General features: G+C 32.0%; 2 protein-coding genes across 2 annotated transcripts in view; one reads left to right on the top strand and one right to left on the bottom strand.

The window, feature by feature from the left end:
* LOC148226633 (uncharacterized) overlaps positions 1-18,830 on the bottom strand; it is a 618,271-nt gene that overhangs the window by 180,991 nt on the left and 418,450 nt on the right. The window lies entirely within an intron of this gene.
* LOC148226635 (uncharacterized) lies at positions 15,441-17,615 on the top strand. The gene is made up of 2 exons (XM_088204567.1): positions 15,441-17,301; positions 17,554-17,615. Exons 1-2 carry the CDS (start codon positions 16,485-16,487, stop codon positions 17,613-17,615), a joined length of 879 nt encoding a protein of 292 aa, XP_088060693.1. The 5' UTR covers positions 15,441-16,484.

Genomic DNA, 18,830 nt, shown 5'->3' with positions numbered 1-18,830 from the left:
TCTTTCGGAAAATTGTAACCTTACAAAAAGAATAAGTAACATATTTTATTGTAATAAATTGACGAGTGGTGCTCTGACTTCTGGTATAAAAATTTAGGAGGCATCCAGAAGCGGTCAATCAAAGACGAAGATTTTCTAGACTTATTGTTACAAAATAAAAAAGATTCGCCAGAATTTTCAATAATATTTTTGCCGACAATATTTTAAATGAATAAAAGTGAAAAATAAATGGTACAAAAGTACACAGTCGCCTTATTGATTTTTATTAGTACGCGTAAACAACACAATAAACGAATAGCGTATAAAGTATTTTAAAAAGAACTTGTATGTAAAGAAGATTTTTTAACAGCTTATCATTATTAAAAACGCAAAATATGCATAAACAGACGGATATTTGATCACAAATGTCAGCAAATTAAGTCGAGATTTGACCTGATTCTTTATTATATTTAAAAAATATATGAAGACGACAATAATTACTATATCTAAATTCATGATCTTCAAAGAAAATGTTGGATTTTTTCGCAAAATTCGCAAGCATGTATCAACATTTAACAATATATTACAGATAGGCTTAGCAATAAAGCATTCACTTCGACTTTAAATGAATGAACATTATTTTTTTGGTCTTTTTTTATTATCAATTAATTAAAATATAATAATAATGTCAATATTAGTAATAAAGTGTTTCGTGCAATCAAGGACCGAAAATGGAACGTATCAATAATGTGGTCGCCAACATCTAATGTAGAATCGGACATAAAACCAGAAAAAGAAGAATAATTTTGGATAAATTTAGACAATTCAATGAAAAATGTGGTAGCTAACGTACGCATAGACACAAAAATAAAAAAAATTCAGGTACGACGAGATAAGAGGTGACTCAGCGATAAAATTTTCATTGAATCACACATATCTCAGAAATTTGCTTTTATTGCACTACTTTCGTTTGAATCCAGTAAGTGATTCGCCTAAAATAAAATCTAGTGCCTTCCTCCTCTCCTAATATTGAGGACTCAAACTAATCTGTGCTGAATATATTTGTGCACGCAATTTTAAAATGACAAGATCTAGAGAAAATAAAAATTTTGATTGTAAGGAATTTGTCTTCGAGAGTCTCTAAGTCACTAAGTCCTCAGAAAGACTACCTACACAGATATAACTATGACCTACAGAGAATTGACATCGCTAGAACACGCCTCACTAATTACAGTAGCATTGGATGTCGCGTCACCAGAGAGCCTGTGCCCTTTTGGATACATTTAAATATATTTTTTTCGTTTCAAGTAGATTTAATTTCCAAGAGGCATTACCTTTGACAGCAAATTATTGTGAAAATGAACATTAAACAGTAATGCTGCTCTCGCAATTTAACGAGCATATTGGTCTGAAAATCGTTCAATAAAAAACAAATGATTTTGTGGTAACAAAACTCGATTGAATGTAGGCTAGCCAAATATAAGCATTACAACGTGAATAAACTCTATGAAGTTAAATTAAAATATTTTTATTTTTTAACTTGGGCCACAAATGCCACCAAATTGTAGGTGTACGTTTCCACCCCATCCCTATTTGGGGGTTGCCATTTCGCGGCCGCTAAACGCTTTCCATTCCCGGCTAATTGGCGTGCCACGTGACGGTCGACCGCAAAAGCCTTTTTTGCGGCGCCGACAACCAGCTCTATGAAACTTTTACTTTTTCACATGCAGAGTGACATTTCGTCCCTGTCCCACAACCGTACAGAATCCCGACACCGTCGCCCTCCCGCACCAATCCTGGATCGGGGTTTTATGATAACGCTCCGGACACGGGATGTTCATTACAATATGTCGACTTTTAATTTTTTATATTATGTATGCGCAGATAAAAAAATATAAAGGGCAAATTTTACCTTTTTGTAACCAAAAAGTCAAAATGAAAAGTGGACAAGAATTGAAAAATAATTTTATTTTTTACTGAATTTGAATCTCCTATAAATAATTATCATTAAAAATAATTCGATTTTTTTATTGAAGTTAACCATATTTGCATATTTTCAATCAACGATGGTTAAAATTTTACATGGAATAAAAAACGATTTAGTAAAGTTAATGTTTATACTTTTAATATTGTTGATAGCAACAAACAAAAATATATAGGTTTTAAGAATTATTATCTTATGTATTACATAAGCGTTTTTGTTCAATATGTACAAACAAATTTAAAGTTTCGCAGGATTAAAAATATATGAAATATCTGATAGAAATAGATTAATATTTTTCTAGAATGAAAATCCATACAAATACAAAAATAAATGTTATAAAAACATATGTTTGTATTTTTTTTAGACGATAACCTCATTACAATTATTATTATGAATCTTGTTTCTCTTGACATTTTCACCTATGAAAATAAATCATACGCACGTTCCAAAATTTCGATATATTTATGTTAACGACATTTCATATATCACAAAAAACGCGTTAATATAAATATAATATACGTGTAAAAGATGACGCTTTCATCGAAATAGTGCGGTCGTTTATATTAATCATATAAATTATTTACGATATTCATCTTTGGAAATTCATTCATAACCCAATTTCGAAAATAAATTTATTCGACAATATAAAATTGATATAAATATAAAGCGAAGTGCGGAATGAACACATAATAATAAATAAATAATGTCGTAAATTTATTTAATTTGATGTTCAACAACAAAGTAAAAAAAAAATATGGCTATGGTTATAAGGACGGAATGGAGAACGATCGAAACGGCAATAAATCAATTGGGTGGATGTAATGTATGATATTATATTTATAAATATGACGAACATGTTGAAAAGAGACATGATAAACTATCACTATATGGCTAGATTAATTTGGTGCCGTGTCTGGATGGTCAATTAGGGAGAGAAGCAGTCCCGAAAGAGTGATACCAGCTATTCGTTTCAATTTTTCTAACCGGAAAACTTGACAAGTCTACTCGGAATATTATAACGATTTTTTGTAGCAATCTTCAACGTATCATCACCTCCAAATAACCGTTAATTATATTATTCTAGAATAATAAAAGCAAAACTTGGGAGTAAGCAATCATATAGTAAATATATTTAATGATATAAAAATATTGTTTCACACTGATTTTTTACTATTTTTGATAAAAATTAAAATATTTATTCATTTTTAACTTTAATTGTAATGATATGAGGTATTTTTAAAGCATTTTATTTTGGGATTGACTTTATTTATTTTTATTTTTACTGAAACGCGTTTGTTAGAACGTTGAAATAAACCAATGCATTTATATATTTACTGTCCGAATTTTAATAATCTGTTCCAAATATCTATTGTCTATAATATTTTAAATCTGACCCATGCTAAATTGCTAAGTATATTAAAAATACGAATTCTATCCATCAAAAAATATGTTTTATTAAAACAACAAATAAGTATAATCTTATAGGATGACCCAATATTTGCGTCACCTGTCTCGCGCTCTGCCAAATAGCGTTCGCACCCACAAATTCACTGTAAAAATCTAAATTTACATATCATCCCGGTATTGTGATTGTAAATTACTATCAAGAGTGTCCACTAGTAACTTTGCTATATGCAAACTCGTCATATATCACGCGAACTGTGGCATTTGTAACCTGTTCAAAAGCTCCATTCATACGCTATTCCATAAATTACATGGTAGACAGTGTGGAATAGGTGTGTTAAACGTGAGTTTTAGTGTAATATTCCTAAAAATCGCATACGCGCGAAATCATCATTAGGTGTATGAAATATTATTACACAACGTCACATGTACATATAATACATTTGGCTATAAATTTCGAATTGCGTACGTTTATAGCCCTCCGAGCTCTAAGTTTCAAACTAGTTTAGAAATGTATTTCGGTGGAAGTCGTATAAAGTATTTGAATTTATATTATGTAAATGTAAAAATAACTAAAGCGTTCCTATTTTATTGGGATTAATAATTAAATTAACATGAAATAAAACAATTTAAATATGAGATTGCTAAAAAATCAACAAGCTTTTAAGCTTAGGCTATTTTTTTTTTAAAACTACATACAACATGCAGTTTTTAAATTGGGAATGGTAGAGAGGTAGAGAATATATTTTTCTGTAGAGATCATAAATCATGTTCTTTAATTATATCGTACTAATATTATTATTGGCATATATATACATATATTTTGTTTATTAATTATTCATTAAATCAAGAAACATTAAAAACTAGGTTTTAATTCATTATCCATGATAATAAAAAAATATGCCAGGATCACCCGTAATCGTTAACAATAATCCTTTATTTATTAAAACCCTTTCAAAACTAGCTTATAAAAAAACACTAAAAACCTTGCGTGGAATAAGCATTGTTCGAATTATTTTTTCTAATTATTGGACTGTCACCCAATGTCAATCAAAGGAGCAACACAAAATATCGGATTTGGAGGTAGAGCTAGACTCTTTAATTGACGATCTCCCATTGGTTCAATATTCTTTGATCATTTTTTATTAGGATCATTAAAATCAGACAGCAATCACTTATCACCAATCGACTACCATTCACTCTGCAGACTTTCTAAACTCGCCAATATTACTCCGCCGCCCGATATTGACACCTTCATTTTTCTATATACGTAACAATATACTGTTTTCAGCTCTTTCTCGATACAACAAACTGCAATCGGCACAAAACTCGGCCAGCAATATTGAAGGATTTGTGTCTCTCGAGTGCATTAAAAATCTGAGTTTTCATCGGCGAAACTAACACAGTGCGGTTATGCATATCGAACAAAAGTACTAAAACCGTTGGACCTTTCTTAACCCTTTGAACGCGTTATCAAAAATAATATTTTATTGTTTTTTTTTTTTTTTTGAAAAATGCAAATTTTACCTTGATACTGTGTTTAAATGTTCTGATTTTTTAATTTTTATTCATTTAAAATGATATTTTATGTTTATTCACAAAAAAAAGTTTTTTCTTGAAAAGCATTTTTTTTACTGATTTTTGCGTAAAGAGATAAAAAAATCAATTGGGCGACTTTAGTCGCTTTCCGCATTCAAAGAGTTAAACGAAAAAAGTCAGTGGTGAAGCTCCACAATATAAATACTAAACGCAGCATCGCCGAATCGCATATTTAATAAAAAAAAAAAAGCTAGGTTACTAAATATGGCTATTTCGAATCAACGAATCAAGGACTTATGGGGAATTTCAACCACCTGTACAATTTGTGAAAATTTAGAGGTATTCTGACGACTATTTTGAACCAGCAAAAAGAGAGATAAACTTGTCTCAAAAATTGGGCTACACACAGTATATTCATAATAATTAAAAATATATATTGTGACCATATAATTGCAATATTAATTGGAAATATTATACGGACTACCTAATAGCACATTTGTCTCGAGACTTAGAAAGGACGCACCGTATACAATATATTCTACCTCGCGTATATTATTATTGTTATTTAACTATTGGGCTATTAATCGCCTGAATAACAAAAGCACAATTCTGCGGTGTGTCCAAGAATTGATCATCTGCGATTCGCTAAAGCTGTTTCGAATGAGCATTATAAATGATGTGACACTTGCTCACAGAAATGGAGACGCCACAAAGTTGTAGCAACAGAGACAAGCAAGGAAACTGTATTGACACAAGAGCCATCAGTGGATCGTTCACAGAGCAATAAGTAAACACAATACAACAGGTCTCAGCTGTTCCAAGAAATCACAACCGACAATAATATAACTCGACACGCCAGCGAAGACTATCCGAATTCCAAGATCTTTTATTTCAACTTCACTATCTGATAGCGGCTTTTACTTTTCTCTATATACATGTATGGTAATTTCTATATTTCTATAAAATAAACTGTTACCAGCTTTTCTGACGTATATTTGGCCTCAAAGTCCGAAAGACTAAATGGAACGTTGTACTTTCTTTGATTCTTTACCAAATAACTACCACTTCATATAAATTTCACATATATAAGTTCATTTAATCAACAACAAAAAATCACGTTGCCATTTTTTTATCAGGCCATAGATACAATCAAGACTGGCGTTTATTTACTCAGGCTAAATTATATAGTAGTAATAGCACACGAAACGCTTTTCCGTATATTTTTCACCGTTAACCGCATACCTATCGGTATCCGTTTTTTGCACGTTTATATGTTCGTAAGTATGACATAAAACGCCGATAAATATTTTATAGGCCTCTTTTGAGCGTTTTGGTCCGGGAGCACACACACGCACCCATTTCTGCGGAACGAAAGTTAACATTCTCATAAAACTCCACCTGAAGTTATCTCAGGGGGCAAACACGGAGAGGGTTCTGGTCCGGGGACCAGAAAAGGGACCCCTAGCGGGAGGTCCTGTCCCGGTTCGAACAAATGACCCGGTTTATATTTTGGTGCTTGACAAATCGTTTGCGGGAAGTCACGACTTTGCATCAAGATTGTACCCTTCAACGTTTTTTTTTCCTTTTCAAACCCACCCCCTTCTTTCCCCCCTTTAGGAAACTTTTCAAGCGACCCACCTAGAAGAAGCACACATCCACCTAGCGTTTCTTTAGATAAATACGTTGATCCCGGGGCAATTGCGCGGCAGAAACTGAGATTTCGTGCGTAATTTTGCTAGCAGAATCGGCGATGGAGTGGCGATACATGCTTTGTTTCGGAAAGTTTTCGCGAAAAAAACAAAACTATTTATATGAGATATTGGTATAGATTTGACGTTTTTATATTTATGCATTTTTAATGTGGCGCATGTCGTACCGCTGTTATTTTTCACTGAACTACAAATAAATGTATAATGATAATTTAATATAATAATATAAGATATTTAAAGTTTTTAATACTAACCCGAATGTAAATTTAAAAAAAAATTGTAGTAAGTTTATAAAAATATGATATTTTTAATATATATTTGATTAAAAGCAAAAAATTAATTAATTTCCTGTAAAATATTATTTAATTTAAAAATATTTATTGGTTAAAAAATATATTATAATTCATTTTATAAAACATGCTGTTAAAATAAAAATTCTCAATTTATTATAACATACTTTTTAATAAAGTCAATACAGCTTTTTCAAATCACCAGAATTAAGACCAGGATCGATTATCAGAAAAATTTATGAAACATTTTAAATACATAATTTTATTGATTTTTTGTATATGCAATAGCTAATAATAATTGTAAAAAAATTGTTATACATTAAGATCGGATCTGTATCGGCGTTTTTCTGTGCGGATTTGCCTATAAATTAAATAACTATAAATTAATTAGCCGCAAACCAATTATTAAATAGACTAAAATAAAATCCATGCGCTTTGAAAAAACAAATACAAAAACGTAGCACGAATTTCACAAATATTTAATAAGCGTTAAACGATAATAAAGAGTGGGCCTTTCTAACATATTGCTCTATTCCACAAACGAATTCTGCGTATTTCGGTCATAGTAGATACAAATAATAAGCATTATATTCATAAATGTTTTTCGAAGACGATTTTGTTACAAAAACAAAATAAAGGCATATAAAGAAACATGAATTTTGGAGTTGCACTACTACTGTTATATTGAGAGAGAAAACATTCAAGTATATTGAGAGAAAAAACGACTACCTATGTTGCTCAAGTATACAAATTGTTTCATTCTAAGATTTTTTCAAATTTTATTCGAGGTAGTATAAACGCATATTTAACGAATATTCGAATATTCATATAGTTAAAAATCAGACTAAAAAATCGAATAATTGAAGAAGAATAAAATCTTAAAACTATATCTCGAGAACATAATATCAATACTCCCCTGTATTTTTACACGTACCGGCGCATCCCTCACGGCGAACAATCACAAGGCATTTTTTTAAACAATGTATCTTAAAATAAACAGAATGTTAATGTCAAAGACCATAAGAAGATTGTTAAAAAATACACCTCGTTAATCGAGGCCAAGCAAAGAAAAATCTGGGCTGTTTATGGTAAATTAAAATTTAGCAAAAGAGACATTTAATATAATATTTGCCTTTAATATATATATTTTTAAATACGTTAAATAATATTAAAATGATATATATATAACATACAAAATAAAATGGATTTATATGATTTCATATGTAAGCAACCAAAAACTGAGATTTTTATATTAACACCTAAATTCAACAAGCATCAGTTGCTTAGACTTTTACAAAATAAAGAGTAGTCTGACGGATCATTTACCACCTGTAGACTTAAAAATTATTAATTTAAATCTTAATGCATGCAACAAGATCATTTACAAAGTTTCTGTTACATGAAGAAAAATATACAATATATTATATACTAGGCGATGCATGTCCTTATATAATTAGTCTCGAGAATTGTTATGCTATTTTATTTGCGTTTTCTCATATTGCTTTTCTAATGAAGAACATTTGCCTACTTTGTTTGTTGTACCTTTAGTATTTTTACAATGAAGACAAATTTTAATATCAATATCTCGTTTCTACTAAATAATTTATTGAAATCCGTATTTTTTATTTAAATTAAATTTTTAATTAGAAAGCTACAAGGAAATATATTGACAGTTTAAATCTAATTTATACACCTACATTTAATGAAATAATTCTTATTATAAAATACCATTGATAATGTCTGGAAATTCATCCAATCATAGAGGCACGTCAACTTGATTAAGTTGGATTTTATTATTGTGGTACCTTCAAGTTTTTTTTAGTACCTCGGAGGTTTTTTTTGTATATATTTTCATGTACTAGGTCCTAATCAAGTATTCGTAGGGCGTCGGCTGTGGCGTAACGACGCCGATTTGTCCGCGTCTCGACCCTGTCCGCCGAAGGACGTCGCAGGACAAATAACACCTCGGGGACTACCGAGATTCCCCAAGTTCGAAAGTCGAATACGAATATTGCCGTCCGAAAATAAAATGTAAATCTCGACAGCGGGAATAATGGCAGTGAAGCGGTGAGTGCAGATGAAAAGGTCGGTCGTGGTTACTCTGGAAAGTTTCCATATTCATTTTGGTGTTTATAATATGAATCATAAAGATGAAACCGATAGACAGGCATAGATAGTTTCATGGTGGACAACTTAAAACTCAAAATGACTAAAACATTATCAATATTATTTTAATTAAAATAATGGTTTATGGCGCTTTTAACACAGATGCATTATGCACACACACATGCATTATACAGGCGAGATCTAATTGCTACTTATAGTACATAAAAAATAAGACAAATAATCGTCTATTGAAAAAACTGACAGTCAAAAGTGTCCATTGAAATATTATGTATTAAAAAGCTATTATTTTGATACCGCTTCTACTCCTTGACCTTTGTCTTACATTTAATGATATGCCTTTTATTTTAGATCTAGACTCACATTATTTAAAAATATGTGATCAAACAATGGATTGGGAAGTTTTTTTAATAAAAAAAATAAAAGGTTTATTGCTACTCACTATTTATTACACATACATATTAAATAGTATATATAATTTAGTATGTGGAATATAATAGAATCTTTTTCTTTCATCAGCGTTAAGGTATAAAGGCATTAATAAAAACACGCCTAATCAAGTAGACATGTAGATGGAAACGGTTAAGTGCGACGCAAACGAAAAATGTACATTACATAAATCGTCCTGGCGTCCGGCTAATGTAGTCCCTCAGTTTTATTATACGTTTTGCGTAATAAATCGCAAGAATTATATTTCCGCAAAAATGTGCATAAATATTTTTATATTCGCATATCTTATCGAGTACGTCCACATTCTATTCTGCTATTTTTTCGCCCTCGTATACGTTTTCACTTGAAAAGCAAATGGGCGCATTATCTGATGGCGCAAATCTGAGGAATGAGGGAAGCAGGGTCCAGATTTGATATGTCCCCTGAATTATTGTTTTGTTCAGCGGTTTTCGAATATTATCTCTTCGTGACGCATACACAATACATATCTAGATCGACGTAAAAGTTTTTTTGTACTTTCTAAGGCAATTCTAGTCTTTTGAAATCTCTTCAGCTCAACATGGCAAAGGATTAATGTCTTACGTTTTTATGGCCCCCGTACATCTTATGCGTCTAGATTAAAGTTTGCATAAGTATCAGCGAATCCTTGCGCAAAAGTTTCGCAACAATAAATTGAAATGCGTCGTAACGAAGTGTAATGTTTTCGCGTGTACCCGCTGACCCGTTTATAACGCTCGGCTGGCTAAGGGTAGTTTCACGTGCGTCAGGATTCGCTCCTCTCTCCGAGCAGAGTTGTAGTATGCTCTTGTAGAAAAATGCATACAATTTATTTTGTAGATTTTTCCTTCAGGAAGGACAATTTTCTAGAACATTTCGCCCGTCCGTCAAGGCCCGAGGGGTGGCACAAGGGGTGGCGCTCTTCCCACCGGCCCTAATGTAAATTGACCGTCTTTATTACGGTACATCGCGAAAGTTCGGAATTTAAATTGGCGCAAGGATACCGACAAGAATTCCCGCCGGGTATTTTCTTGCTTGATGTGACAACTTTCGTCATCGATCTATTGCCGGAAAGAATTCGCGTAGGACAAAGGTTGCAAGGGGGAAACACGATGGAATGGGTAATTTGAGCGACTTAATTAATTTTAAGTATTAAAAATATTCGACAACAAAATATGCATACTTCACATACATCTTTTTTTTGCTGCTGTCTAAAATTGATTCATATCGACGTTTAGTCTATGTAGTAGTTATTTTATCTGCGTCAGCCGTACAGAAAAATATTAAAAACAGTTAAAATTTTATTGCTCTCATTTTTTTTAAATAAACAAACATATATTAAATAATTTTAAAATTATTTTTATTTCTTGCTCTAGAATTTCCACGAATAGATTGCGAATTTTTTCAAATAATTTTTTCAGAAATTCTCCATTACACGTCCAAGAAGAAAATAAAACGATTCTGCGACCCGACGTACGTGGTCCCTCCGTAAAAGCCATCAAGCCTGCGAAAAAATAAGGTGTTTGATATATTTGGCCCATCATCCTAGCACCGTGTGGTCCTCCATATTTTTTGTCAGTAAATCCATTTCACCTTTATATTTACCCGTCGGTTCCAACTCCCATATAACTGGGCCATTTGTTATGTGCGTCATTTCTACCAGATGGCCCGGCGATTCATTATCGTGGCAAGAAATGTTGCATAAAAATACTAAAAATATTATATACCGAAAAAAATCCAAAAACAAAAACATCCTTAATTATTCTAAGAATAATACAGGAACGAAAAGGAAGCTTTCGCTAATCGTTTTCGGATATTCGTGTCAAAAAAAATTGGCATGCTCGACGGTAATGTCTTTAACTCTCTACACTTTTTTTTCAAATTAGAACGTTTCGTTTGATGGCAATCATCGAGAGACCTTGCGGTCTTTCAACACGTCAACTGGTAAGATATTATGTGTCGTATGACCTTCCACATGCATTTAACATATTTTTTAAATGCGTAAGGAACGTTTCACATTTGGACATTATATAAATACACATTAAAACGTACGCATTAAATAATTAATGAATAATATTTACTTTATGTAAGTTTAATACAGTGTTCTCTCAATTATTCAGTAATAAAAAATATTTTTAATTTATAATTCGTTCAAAGAAAACTACTTTAAGCAACTTAGAAAAAAAAGCTTGACGGGAACTAATTGAAAACCAAAATAATCATCGTTATATAAGTGAAGAAAACGCAGAGCAAAGTTTTTCGCTTTCTTTACGAAAAAAACGAATCATTTTTCGAATGTATTGTAATTTTCAACGACAACAGGAAATGTTTGACCATTTTGCAAAATTAAAATTACAGCAAAATAAAATTGTAGTAACTGTTTGGTGGTCTATACTAGATATAATCTTTAATGTTTTTTTTAATACAAGGAATCCCATCACAGATGAGAAATAATGCACCAAGAACTGCGACGTCAGGTCTTCGCCCCGAAAAATTTAAAAGGTCTAATTCTCTTTCACGACAATGCGTAACCCTCCAAAAGCTTGAGCTATAACTTGTTTTTTACATTTGGACAACTTATTTCATAGCAAGGACTTAAATAATCAAGTTAGTGCTGAAGGTGCACTTCAATATTTTTTGAACGTCAGAAATCAAATTTATATGCCGATTTTACTGTTGCTTATTTCAATAATTAAAGTTAACAATCAGCTGAGTGAAAATGTATTAGAATTTTAAGGAACTAAACTGTAATTATTGCCCTTATTTTAGCCTAATAATTAAAAATAATAATTAAATTTATAAATATGCATACATATATTCTAATAAAATTTAATTTTAACGTAAAAGTAAATGTACATTTTTTACAATGTTGCTTGATCTTATAACCACGTCAAATTGTGTGGGGAGAAACAGAACCACATATGAAGCAATTGCTTAGGTCAATTTTTAATAAAATGATTTTGTAACGCTGATATATTTTTTATATTAGGAATCAGATTTTTTGTTGATTCTCTTTAGATATAATTAAATAATTACATGTATAGACAGTAGGAATAGGCGCTGGATGAGGGCGGTGGCCCGAACCAAAATGATAAATTGTTTCTGTGGAGAGCGAGCAAACACCGGCAAAGATCGGATCGTTGGAGAAAGGCGATCAATCCATCACGGGCCGCATGGCCCACGGAGATATCCGCCCTATTACACGCGGGCCGCACGCTCGAATACTGAACAGACTGAGCACGCACCTCAAATGTCCGACAGCCAAAGCGTCTGATTTTTCTACTATTATCCATATGAAAAGTGTATAGTTTCTCCTCCCTCTATAATAATTTAAGTAAGCTAGTCTACGACCTTCACCAAAATAAATCACTCAACACCACCAAACCAACATTTCCATGTCGATTCGGCGTTTTATAAATGAAGTCAAATAAACAAATCTGTCGAGTCGGTTTTATTTATTCACAAAATTTGTTTAGTTAGTCAAGCGAAGTTTCTTTGGGTCATTCTGAACGATATCTGAGTAAGCGAACATCAATTAGCCGAAATAAATCAGGAAATCCCTGTCACGGTAATTTCCGTCAGACATGTTTTTCCACCCCTTCTTATCTATCCGAACAAAACTTGGCGTATCTCTATATATGGATGTGTACGCATTTTTTGTCAAAGATACACCGATACAATATAAATTAGGCTGCGTGCAAGACGTATCGCTTTCCAAAGTACCTACAACGCAAACAAGTTTACCGTATAAAATAGCACATCTTCGCAAAAGTTTTCCAATAAAACAAGCGGCCGGTCCGGTGCCAGATGTACGGTCAAGCGTCGAAAAAATACAAGAAAAGAGAAAGAAGAAAAAACGTACGGAGAAAATTATCCGTGAAAAATTGAAAAGCGCGAGGAGGTAAACGTTAAGGGGGTGTTTTTTTAAGGGCAATTTTCTTCTACTCTGAGACAGACGGGCGAGACGGATGAAAAATGGTGAGGTATAAAAATTTTGATATTGTCAATATTTGTTTGCAAATATTGGTATCCCTCGATTAACTGAGTAAAAAATAAATATATAATATCAAAATATTATTTTAGATTTATTTTTATAATTTAATATGTTTTTTCTTTGGATACCTACTTTTTTGAAGCTAAGCTTGTTATGAAAACCTCACACATAGTTGACCTTTAATCCCTTGCAAACTTAAGTCTTGCGCAGTCGTATCAGCGTTTATTATTCGATAGTCTTAATTTTCAAGTCTATGCAGATGTTATCTGTTAAATATTGTCGCTTTCCCCGCACGACAATAATTTGTTCTGAAATATTTAAATTTATGATTCTCGCACATCCCTTAAAATAAGCCTTAAACTTTATCGTATAGCATAAATTTATTTTATTTGGACAATAAAGTTTTTCTTGCAATTGCTCTTTGAGAGTTCCTCTAGAAAGTAAAAAAAAAATAAAGGCTTAATCAAAGAATACTGCAATTAAGGAACATACATGATTATCTAACAATAGCCACTGCTTTCAAAATCTGTCAATAATCACCAATTGCCATCACATAAAAACTCAACCTTTATAATTATATTGTGAGATTCTCATATTATGATCGTTTATAAGTGACCACCTGAAAATAAGACTTTCCGCAAGGGACACTGTAAGCGAAACATAATATGAATGCTATTGGTGTCAAAATTAAAATGCTGAGATTTAAACTCATTCAATTTAAAACGTCACATCTAGTTTTATTTATTGACTTTTTAGTTGTATAGAGTAAATTATTCTACCGTTTAGCTGTATTATTATATTAAATAACTCTTTAGAGGGGGTTTTAACGGCCTGCGGCAATAGTCACAATAACGACCACTTAAACCACGAAGAGAAAGATCTCAACCCGTTTCAAACGTTTAGATCAAACATCACACAAAGAGATAGAGATCTCATTACCACAAAGCAATAGCATAAATAGCACAATCCGTCCCGAGACGTTAACGATCCATTATCATTATCGAAAAAATATTTTTGTATCAGAAGACAATATTGCAATAATTGAATTAATAAAAACAATTATTGTATTACTCGCCAAAGAAGCCATCTGGACCGTGCTTTCTGTAAAAACATTCTATACTATATTTGCGTTAACACAGTCAGTTCGAGAGGTATCCATTTCATCATTATTCATAATTGAGAAAGAGACGGGAAGTTTGTGTTTACGCCCTTGCTATTAGCACTAAAGCACACGATACAGATAAACGTTCGATATACTAATCATTACTCGGATTGATTGATAAATATAAAAAAAATATAGTAATGATTTTAATGTCTTTAAATTTGTTCAAAATATAAACAGTAAACCCAGACCACATTAACACATTTAATAAATATGAAATAACGATTCAAGAAAAGTAATCATATTGCAAGTAAATTATCTTATGATTTTTAAGCTTGTATAAAAAAAGTTGTCCCATTATTGGCATCACACAAACATTAAAGGCGTGTACAAATGTTTGCCATGCGATTTTCTTTCCGTCTTCCTCCATCGCATATTTTCAGCAAAGTGTCAAGTGGCAAGAGGGAAACTTTTTCAAATATCTCACCTACGCCCTGGAGTTTTGTTTGTTATTTGTCTTTTAGGTGAAGCCATTATTTGCGAATCAGTGTCCCAGTTGTCGCATCGGCTGATACGCGATATGTGATCTCTCCTTCGCCCCCATCAGGATGCCCAGGGGGAAACAACGGTACTAATGGATGGCAAGACCGTAAAAGGACCACCTAAGCATTCTAACATAAAGTAACATCCGGCATTTCACTTTTTTTTCTTTCTCCTCTCCACGTCCTCCCACACATATCATTGTTCGATACAAAACGCCAATATACACTGAATATCAGCCGTCAAAGTGTTAGCTCAAGCGTTTCATCTTGTTTGTAGGTGGGAGCGCATTTCTTGCTAAGTGGTTGTTTATCGTTTATGATGTTATATATTTATATATTACAACTCTTTGTTTATGTGGGAGCAATGAACTTACATAAGAGTTTTGATCCAGAGGTCCTTTTTATGGACTAACACGACGAAGCACCCCTTTCTTACACCTAATTAACATACTTATATAAATAGGGGAATGTCCTTCGTTCGTCAGCATTCATATTGATAAACACTACAACTCTTTGTTTATGTGGGATCTATGAACTTACATAAGAGTTTTGATCCAGAGGGGCTTTTTATGGACTAAGACGACGAACCACCCCTCTCTTACATCTAATTAACACACTTATATAAATAGGGGAAAGTCCCTTGTTCGTCAGCATTCTAACTAATAACTTCAAACCTCACGGTCAGTCATCGTCTGATGACCGACCCCCCCTAAATACCGATTTTCATCGAGCACACGCGAAAATATAACATAAAATTGGTGGCAGCGCTGGGATTATTGCGGATTAGAGTGTGTACGTTGATTTGTACGTGCCACTGGAATCGACCACTCATCAAGAAGCCGACATCCAGAATCCTGAGGGATCGTCCGAGGACCAGTTCATCACTGTAGTTGGCACTACATTTATATCATTCGTCATCACTAATTTTCTGCGTGGTCATAACGTCTACGTGGTACTTGAGACGGTGGATTAAATCCTTTAAAGAGACCAAGAGCCCATAACAATTTCTACGAGACAAGCGGACTCGGTGAAGATCGTAACTTCAACCAATATCATCAATAAACCAAGAGAGCGTCCTTGCTGAGCCAAGCGGAGAGCGTCCTTGCTGAGCCAAGCGGAGAGCGTCCTTGCTGAGCCAAAGCAGAGCGTCCTTGCTGAGCCAAGCAGAGATCATCTTCGTTGAGCCAAGCAGAGATCATCTTCGTTGAGCCAAGCGGATTGCACTTTTATCAATTAGCAACTTTAGAAAAATAAATTGTAAGTACAAACGTATATTTTGATTATCAGACAAAAAAAAATAATAAATAAATTAATTAATTTCAAATTAGACAAAAGAAAAAATTAAATATATAATAAAAATTGTATACAACATGTCAGAACCAATAGTTAAAAGTAGCACTTCCAATGTAGAAATTCCGTTATCTTTACTCTTCAAATTTATTAGACCATTCGAAGGGAATAAAGATGAATTAAATTCATTTCTCACGAATTGTGAGAGGGCTCACGTCCAAGCAACAGAAATACAGCAGCCAATATTATTTTCGTATATTTTATCGTCTTTGCGCGGTAAAGCCGAAATGGTATGCGCCAATCATCATATCGTTAATTTATATGATTTAAAAGAAATATTAAAAAGAAATTTTGGGGAAAACAAACACCAAGCCCAAATTTTATTAGAGCTGCAATCATGTAAACAGGGACAAAATGAACCCGTGTCTAATTATATAAATAGAATTGAAACAAGTGTAAAGGAATATATTCATTGTGTTAGACGAAATACTAATGATCCAAACACATTAAGTGGAAAAATTTCCACTATAGAGGAATTGGGACTACAAATTTTTATTTTAAATTTGATTCCGTCTATTTCAACATTTGTTAGGGCTAGAAACCCCAAATTAGTTAATGAAGCATTTAATATAGCGTTGGAAGAAGAAAGAATAATTAAACTTCAACAAAAAACCATAACTAATAAGCCATGTAATTATTGCGGGAAACTAGGGCATTCGCCCAATAGTTGTTTTATGAAACCGAATTATGCTCTGGATCGAAATAATCGTTACAATAATAATAATAATACTGGTACTAATCGTTACAACAATTACAATAATGTTAATAACCGTTATAATAATAATAATAATAATAATGGTAATAATCGTTATAATAATAATAATAATAATAATAATGGTAATAATCGTTATAACAATAATAATAATAATGGTAATAATCGCTACAATAATTATAATAATGGGAATAATCGTTATAATAATAATAATAATAGTGGAACGAATAAAAAATATACTATAAATTCATATGATCAGCAAAGTCAAGTCAAAGTTTGCAAATATTGCAACGCTTATGGTCATCTATATGATGAATGTCGCAAAAGATTTCCCAGCAAAAGCAATGATTGTGATGTAGTCATGCCTAATGAAACAGTAAATCATTTAAACGGAATTCCGTCTGTCGAAGTTTGTGTCAATTCGAGAGACGATTATTAGACACCAAGCAGATCATAAATTTTAAAAGTAATACATATAGTTCTATGAAATATATACATTTATTGTTTGGAAACGTATCAAAAGATTTTTTAATTGATACTGGAGCAGGAGTTTCCATAATAAAATCAAAATGCCTTCCCTCAAATTTGTTAGAACATATTGAAAAAAATGATATATTACACTTAACCGGTATAAATATAAATCAAACTATTTCAACAATAGGGTCTATAATGTTAAAAATAAATTTTAATGCTACATTCATTAAACATAAATTTCATGTAATCAAAGATGACGATGTTAATCTTAATTTTGATGGTATAGTGGGGAATGATTTTTTTTATAAAAACAAAGTTATTATTGATTATGCACAAGATTTCATCATTATAAATAATATCCACATACCATTAAAAATAAAAGAAACTAAAAAGTCTTATATTATTAATAAAACTGGAGATGCTCATCTAATACAACCTAGGACAGAGACTTTAATTGAATTAATGGTAACTAATCCTGAAATTAAAGAGGGAATTATCGATGTTTTCTTAAATAAAAAAGGTGTCTATTTGCCCAAATGTTTAGTTAGTGTGAATGATAATTCAAAAGCATTATGCACAATATTAAATACAACTGATGATCAAATAACGATTCATAACTTAAAAGTAAAACTCGGTCCAATTGAGGAAACTTATATTAAAACATCAACTAATAATAGAGGTATATTAGAAAGAAAACAAGAACTAATGAACTTGATTCAAACAGATCATTTAAACCCTGAAGAAAGGAATTCGTTAATTGAAATTTGCGAAAAATATCAACACGTATTTCACTTAAATGAAGATAAATTGCCGTTTACTGATAGTGTAGAACATAAAATTAACCTAAATTCGGAAATTCCAATTCAAACTAAGACTTATAGATATCCCGAAATCCACAAAAAAGAAGTTGATAACCAAATTTCGCAAATGTTAAAAAATAACATAATTAAACCTTCAAATTCACCTTGGTCATCGCCATTGTGGGTAGTTCCAAAAAAGAAAGATGCATCAGGAAATATTAAATGGAGAATTGTTATCGATTATAGAAAACTTAATGATGTAACTATTGGAGATGCATACCCATTACCAAATATTAATGATATTCTAGATCAAATTGGACACTGTCGCTATTTCACGACATTAGATCTAGCAAGTGGATTTCATCAAATACCCATGAATA

This window comes from Plectrocnemia conspersa, unplaced genomic scaffold, assembly GCF_051122295.1.
Source record: "Plectrocnemia conspersa isolate PC_06_02 unplaced genomic scaffold, ASM5112229v1 ptg000014l, whole genome shotgun sequence".
Classification (NCBI taxonomy): domain Eukaryota; kingdom Metazoa; phylum Arthropoda; class Insecta; order Trichoptera; family Polycentropodidae; genus Plectrocnemia; species Plectrocnemia conspersa.
This window is presented reverse-complemented; position numbering and strand designations above follow the sequence as displayed.